This window comes from Oncorhynchus gorbuscha, linkage group LG01, assembly GCF_021184085.1.
Source record: "Oncorhynchus gorbuscha isolate QuinsamMale2020 ecotype Even-year linkage group LG01, OgorEven_v1.0, whole genome shotgun sequence".
Classification (NCBI taxonomy): domain Eukaryota; kingdom Metazoa; phylum Chordata; class Actinopteri; order Salmoniformes; family Salmonidae; genus Oncorhynchus; species Oncorhynchus gorbuscha.
In genome coordinates this window covers 45,680,304-45,687,618 of record NC_060173.1, presented here as the reverse complement: position 1 = coordinate 45,687,618, position 7,315 = coordinate 45,680,304, and the positions used below count along the sequence as shown (strand labels likewise).

Here is a 7,315-nt window from a genome sequence, read left to right as displayed (position 1 = left end):
CCACAAAAGCCGTGGCCCTTGCAGAGCAAGGGGAACAACTACTTCAAGGTCTCAGAGCGAGTGACGTCACCAATTGAAACACTATTAGCGTGCACCCCACTAACTAGCTATCCATTTCACATCGGTTACATGTGTATTCTTTTTTCTTGAAATGTAGTACACGATCGTTATCTTTTACATAATCTGAAATTAAGATAAATAATGAGGACATATTTTTTAAATACAAGTCAATGTATTAGCTAATAGGACTATTTTAAATACAGAGGATGTGTTATTACTGTACTTACAGTACTTTCTAGTCTTTTACAGCATCTGAGTGAATTATTTATGTTTTGTAGATTGAAATTCACCCAGGCTCAAATGTTACTGTCCCAAATAATGTCTGGATGGCGGAGTTGTCAACCGTGATGGAGAGGTCTTGGAGTGGCCATCCCAGGAGGAAGAGCAGCTCCGTTTTGCCGATATCATGGCTAGGAGGGGCCTTGGGGGTCAGGGAGTAGCTTTCTCAGGCTCAATAGAATTGTCACTTCTTTGGAGGTCTCCAACTCAGAATGCAAGTATAAGGATAACAGGTGTTGTTTCGGAGATACAGTACATGACCCATCGTATGTGGAGACCTGCACGTCAAACATCTCATTCCAAAATCAAATGCATTAAAATGGAGTTGGTCCCTCCTTTGCTGCTATAACAGCCTCAACTCTTCTGGGAAGTCTTTCCACTAGGGACATGCTTCCATTCAGCCACAAGAGCATTAGTGAGGCCGGGCACTGTTGTTGGGCTAATAGGCCTGGCTCGCAGTCGGCGTTCCAATTCATCCCAAAGGTGTTCGATGGAGCTGAGGTAAGGCTCTGTGCAGGCCAGTCAAGTTCTTCCACATGATCTCGACAAACCATTTCTGTATGGAGCTCGCTTTGCGCACGGCGGCATTGTCATGCTGAAACAGGAAAGCGTCTTCCCCTAGCGTTCTCCTGGCATCCGCCAAACCCAGATTCGTCCATCGGACTGCCAGATGGTGAAGCATGATTCATCACTTCAGAGAACGCGTTTCCACTGCTCCAGAGTCCAATGTCCAGCTGACGCTTGGCATTGTGCATGATGATCTTAGGCTTGTGTGCGGCTGCTCGGCCATAGAAATCCATTTCATGAAGCTCCCGACAAAGTTATTTTGCTGATGTTGCCTCCAGAGGCAGTTTTGATCTCGGTAGTGAATGTTGCAACCGAGGACAGACAACTTTTACGCGCTTCAGCACTCGGCGTTCTCGTTCTGCGAACTTGTGTGGCCCACCACTTCGCAGATGAACCGTGGTTGCTCATAGACATTTCCAATTCACAATAACAGCACTTACAGTTGATCAGAGCAGTTCTAGCAGGGCAGAAATTTGACAAACTGATTTGTTGGAAAGGTGGCATCCTATGACGGGGCCACGTTGAAAGTCACTGAGCTCTTCAGTAAGGCCATTCTACTGACAATGTTTGTCTATGGAGATTGCATGGCGGTGTGCTCAATTTTATACACCTGTCAGCAACAAGTGTGGCTGAAATAGCCAAATCCACTAATTTGAAAAGGTGTCCATATACATTTTGTATATATAATGTATCGGTCTCAAGGCATCTATGAGCGCATGGGCAGCACCATTGAGACATACAACGTTGTGATCTGCTAGCTACTATACCAGGAGACTTCCAGCAATTTTGCTAAGCTAATGATATGCTAACTTCAATCATCTCCAAACTGCACACAGAGGCATACATTTTTTAATGAGTTCATCTGACTCTGGGTAAGTCAAAAAACTACCTAAATCTCAAAATCTTGCAGTATCCCATTAAAAATGCATCCACCATAACATGGTTGGGGTCAATTTCAATTAAATACATTGTAGGATGTTAAAGGGAGTTTGCTGATTTACACCTTATAGTCAGATTGCTAACAAACAAAAATATGGGGGTGATAGGGGCAATTAGTCAAAGTTCAAAGTTTGTGGCCAAATCCCCTCAAGTTGCCAGTGGTTATTTAAACAACTCTAAGTAATGGAATACAGTTTCTCCTGGCCCATGGACTACTTTCAGGGTAAGGAACCATCCGACTGACTAAGGCGTAAAAAAAGTTAACTATCCTTTAAATTGACAAATCAATCATTGCAAATAGGGCATTCATGTTCAAGGACTTTTAAATGAAACTGAATTGGATCATTTCATGACCCCAAACACAACCCATAACTGTTCTATGTGCTCTTTATTTTATATTTGTTGCTTTCCCCCTGCAGATGCTGTCATGACGCACTTCCTGGATGCAACAAAAGGGACAAGAGGGAACGGTGTAAAACAGTAAAATGGCTGAATTGAGAAGTGATGAAAGAACAACAATGAAATGAATAGGATTACATTTAAGTTGAGTGTTTAGTGTAGTTTGTTCTACTGTTTTATTACCATGACTACAAGGATCACTGAAATCCCGTAACATATAAGTTAACACATAATGTTAACATAGAAGGGACATATTTGTAATAAACATTTTAATACTACATGTCACACATGAGCATTTAAGTATTATACATGTATGCAGATATACTGGAAAAAAATAAAATAATAATAATAAATATATATAAATGCAACATGCAACAATTTCAAAGATTTTGCTGAGTTACAGTTCATATAAGGAAATCAGTCAATTAAAATCAAATTCATTAGGCCCTAATCTACAGATATCACATGACTGGGCAGGGGCACAGCCATGGGTGCAACATGGCCAATGTACTGAATAAATGCACTTGTAAATGTAGAGCGGGAAAGTGATTCAAACATACAATCCCAGGATGAAGAAAATATAATTTCCAGAAGTATTCATGATATGAATCGTCCCACTTGAGCATATCATCAATCATTGCATCTTACTTGTCTCCCCCGTGAGTCCTTGTCTACTTTTAAGATGTGTGTCAATCCTGAAACATCTGTCACAACAACTGCAACGATATCATTTCTCCCCTGTGTGGGACTTCCTATGATATTTCAGATTTCCACTCTGATTGAATGCTTTGCCACAATCAGGGCAGCGAAACGGCTTCTCCCCTGTGTGAATCCGGATGTGTTTCTTCAGATCGCCGCTGGTGCTGAATCCTTTGCCACAAACAGGGCAGTGACACGTTTTTTCCCCTGTGTGGCTTCTCATGTGCACAATCAGATTGCTGTTTAAGGTGAACCATTTACTACAAACATGACAACAATACCTAGCTGCAATGTGAGTTTGGAGGTGATCTTTCATACTTTCTGTTGACGCCATATGCTTTCCACACACTCCACAAAGTGATTCTTTATCGTTTGTGTGAGTTTGAACATGTTTAAATAATAAGCCCATGTAATGAAAATACTTGCCACACACCTTACAACAACCAGGAGTAGCATGACCTTGCCTAGGTGATTTCAGGTGGAACAACGGTGTGGATTTGTTATCCTTAGTGTTGATAAGGGAGCTTTGTAATTTTACCATCTTTATTCTCTGTGATTTGACTGACTCGAAACCCGACGGAGGCCCGCCAGTCTCCATCCCGCTGTCACTTTCACTGTTTTCACTCGGAGCTGCAGAACAGTCTGGATTTACTGCAGAGAGGGGCTGAAAGACACTGGTTGGTTCTGATTCTCTGTAGTCCTCTCCATCAGGTTCTGTTTTGATCTGTTCAGTTGTAGTGCTGGGTAGAGTCTCTCTCTCACTGTTTCCTTCCTTTTGGGCTTGATAGGGATGTGAGGGTTGAGTTGGGTCCTCATAAGCAGGAGTGAATATGGAGTCTTTAGTGTGAGCCTCAAGCCCTTGAGGCTGCTCTTCCTCCTGACTGGCCCCACGTTCCTCTTTGATCTGTGTGGACTCTGGGTCCTCATGCCTCAGACTGGGGCTCCACTCCTGCTCACAGTGCTGCTGCTCAGGGAGAATCTCCACTTCAGAGACAGAGAGACAGAGCTGCTGGAGGTCTGGGGTAAAGGAGAAAGAATGAAAATCAGTGCTGACATTATGCCAAGGTTTATCCTAGGATTTTTTTCAGCAGTGACTCTCTTGCACTGGCTCTATGCACACTCACTGGACTCTGCCCACACACACACATGGATATTGACGGCACACACACTCACACATACACTACCGTTCAAAAGTTTGGGGTCACTTAGAAATGTCCTTGTTTCTGAAAGAAAAGCACATTTTGTTGTCCATTAAAATAACATCAAATTGATCAGAAATACAGTGTAGACATTCTTAATATTGTAAATGACTATTGTAGCTGAAAACGGCAGATTTTTTATGGAATATCTACATAGGCATACAGAAGCCCATTATCAGCAACCATCACTCCTGTGTTCCAATGGCACGTTGGGTTAGCTAATCCAAGTTTAGCATTTTAAAAGGCTAATTGATCATTAGAAAACCCTTTTGCAATTATGTTAGCACAGCTGAAAACTGTTGTCATGATAAAAGAAGCAATAAAACTGGCCTTCTTTAGACTAGTTGAGTATCTGGAGCATCAGCATTTGTGGGTTTGATTACAGGCTCAAAATGGCCAGAAACTCATCAGTCTATTCTTGTTCTGAGAAATGAAGGCTATTCCATGCAAGAAATTTCCAAGAAACTGAAGATCTGGTACAAAGCTGTGACCTACTCCCTTCACAGAACAGCACAAACTGGCGCTAACCAGAATAGAAAAAGGAGTGGGAAGCCCTGGTGCGCAAAACACCAGTCTCAACGTCAACAGTGAAGAGGCGATGCTGGCTTTCTAGGCAGAGTTGCAAAGAAAAATACATATCTCAGACTGGCCAATAAAAATAAAAGATTAAAATGGGCAAAAGAACACAGGCACTGGACAGAGGAACTGCCTAGAAGGCCAGCATCCTGGAGTTCACTGTTGGCGTTGAGACTGGAGTTTTGCGTGTACTATTTAATGAAGCTGCCAGTTGAGGACTTGTGAGGCGTGTAACTGACAGTTAGACTTACAGGTTATGTCGTTGTCTTTTGTTTGAATTGTTTGTGCCCGCTGTGCGGGGGAAATGATAATACAAGCGGAACTACGTAGCTAATACTGTTGTAACGGGGATCGTTATTGTAGCAACACACCTTTGGAGGGAAGGCAATCCTGCGCTGCGTTAGCTAAGTTTTCATGTCATAGGGTGTAGTTCATAAAGGTTGAAGAGTGTATGTTAGGATGAAGTGTGAATTCATGCCAGGAATAATAAGTGTGAAGTTTGATTTCCTCCCTTCTGTAATAAGCAGCCAATGAGGTATTTGTTCCTTTATTCATGTGTTAATCTGAACCTGTTATAACGCCGGTTAAACTGTTATGTATGTAAGCACTTGAGAGTTATACCAAGCTAATAAGTCACTCGTAAGATAAGGTTGTAAGAGTGTGTTTTACTGTATTTTTCATTTACTTTATAGTTCTCACGGAAGGTGATAATTCTGACTAAAACTACAGAATAAAGCCGCCAGTTAAAATCAAGGAACGGTTGTGCTCGTGGTTACTGAAGGGAGCTACAAGGCGTCTGTTTCTCAAACTAGACACTAATGTACTTGTCCTCTTCCTCAGTTGTGCACCGGGGCCTCCCACTCCTCTTTCTATCTTGGCTAGAGCCTGTTTGCGCTGCCATTAGAACACAGGAGTGATGGTTGCTTATAACAGGCCTCTGTACACCTATGTAGATATTCCATGAAAAGAAATTCAGCCGTTTCCAGCTACAATAGTCATTTACAATGTCTACACTGTATTTCTGATCAATTTGATGGGCTTTTCTTTCAAAAACAAGGACATTTCTAAGTGACACCAAACTTTTGAACGGTTGTGTAGAAACACTTTCACATACTCTGCTGCTACTCTGTTTATTATCTATCCTGATTGCCGAGTCACTTTTACCCCTACCGACATACATACATATTAACTCAACTAACTCGCACCCCTGTACACTCGGTACCCTTTGTACATCATCTCATTATTGTTATTTTATTGTGTTACTTTTTCCTTTTATGCTAATTATTCTTACTTTTGTTGAGAAAGGGCTCGTAAGTAAGCATTTCACGGTAAAGTTTACACCTCCTACACCTGTTGTATTCGGCGCATATGACAAATAAAATAGGATATGATGGGTAGGGTGGAGGGGTGCATTGCTGCTAACGTTAGTGCAATGACAAGCTAGCTGTTCCTGTAGACTTCCACCCCGTTCACTTCTACAGACAGTCAGTCTCATGGCTGTGTCTTCCTGTATAACGCAGGCAGACAGACATCGAGGTGTTCAGTTACTGTTCGACTGAAGGCTAGAATGGGATCTATGGTCACAGAAAGGCCACCCTCCTGGGCTTTTCGCCCACGACAACCGAGAATGGAGCGACAAACAAAAAAACATCCAGTCAACAGCAGTCCTATTGGTGTAAACGGTTCATTGATGGGAGAGGTCGAAAGAGAATAGCAAGAATCATGCAAGCTAACAGGCGGGCCACAAACAGGCAAATAACGATGCAGTACCACAGTGGTGTGCAGAATGGGTGGGCTATTGCAGCAGACAACCACAGGTTCCACTCCTATCAGCTAAAAACAAGAAAAAGTTGGTTTACCTGGTACTAGATGGGTGTACAAAATAAACTGGCCGGTGAGTGAGTGTATGTATCAAATATAGGTTTTGCAGCAGTGGCAAAAATTTAGCTGGGGTGGGCCACCACTGCTAAATGAATATAGGGGAAACACTGCATTATGACATTTAGACCTACTTACTACAGGTACACTTCCTCTCAAAAATAACTATCTTTGACATTGCTCCTTGTGTTTCATAAAATGAAGGTTAAGTAAGTTTGACATAAGCAATGAGTAACAAACCTGCTCTGTCTTGCTTTATCTCAGGTCGAAGAACAATGTCGAGTAGCCTCTGTAGACGGACAACTTCCTCCTGATTCTCTGCTATGGTTTTTTCAACGACCTCGAATATCTCCTCAGCGGCAGCTGTTAATCTATCGTAGAGAAAAACTCTCAACAACTGTATTTTAGACATATTTAGATAATGCAAGATGAGTAGCTAGCAAGCTGTGTTATTTTAATCGTCTGAAATTCCGCAACACTAAAAAAGTACTTCCGGATCACGGAATTTCGACAAAAATTCAAAGTAAAAGTCCCCACGTAGTAGTATAATCGTGTCAATAACCTGTATTTAAATTAGAAAGCTATTTGATTATTTCGCTAGCTAGCTAACGTTAGCCGCGTATGCTTATGTCGATTAGTATGAAGACGGATTCAAGGCCACCATAGAAATATACAAAATCAAATATTTTAACCCCAAAAATGTACAAGACTCTTTGACA

General features: G+C 41.8%; 1 protein-coding gene across 2 annotated transcripts; it reads right to left on the bottom strand.

Annotated features, from left to right (window-relative positions):
* Positions 1-1,983: 1,983 nt before the first annotated feature.
* On the bottom strand, positions 1,984-7,086 carry LOC124008782 (zinc finger and SCAN domain-containing protein 2-like). Of its 2 annotated transcripts, XM_046320367.1 has the most exons (3): positions 6,837-7,086; positions 4,128-4,166; positions 1,984-3,960 (listed from the first exon to the last, which is right to left on the bottom strand). In XM_046320367.1, the coding sequence occupies exons 1-3, from the start codon at positions 7,006-7,008 to the stop codon at positions 2,972-2,974; spliced, it is 1,200 nt and encodes a 399-aa protein (XP_046176323.1). In that variant the 5' UTR covers positions 7,009-7,086; the 3' UTR covers positions 1,984-2,971. The 2 variants fall into 2 exon arrangements, with proteins under 2 accessions (XP_046176323.1, XP_046176399.1); XM_046320443.1 differs by lacking the exon at positions 4,128-4,166 and having other exon boundaries at positions 1,986-3,960.
* Positions 7,087-7,315: the final 229 nt, after the last annotated feature.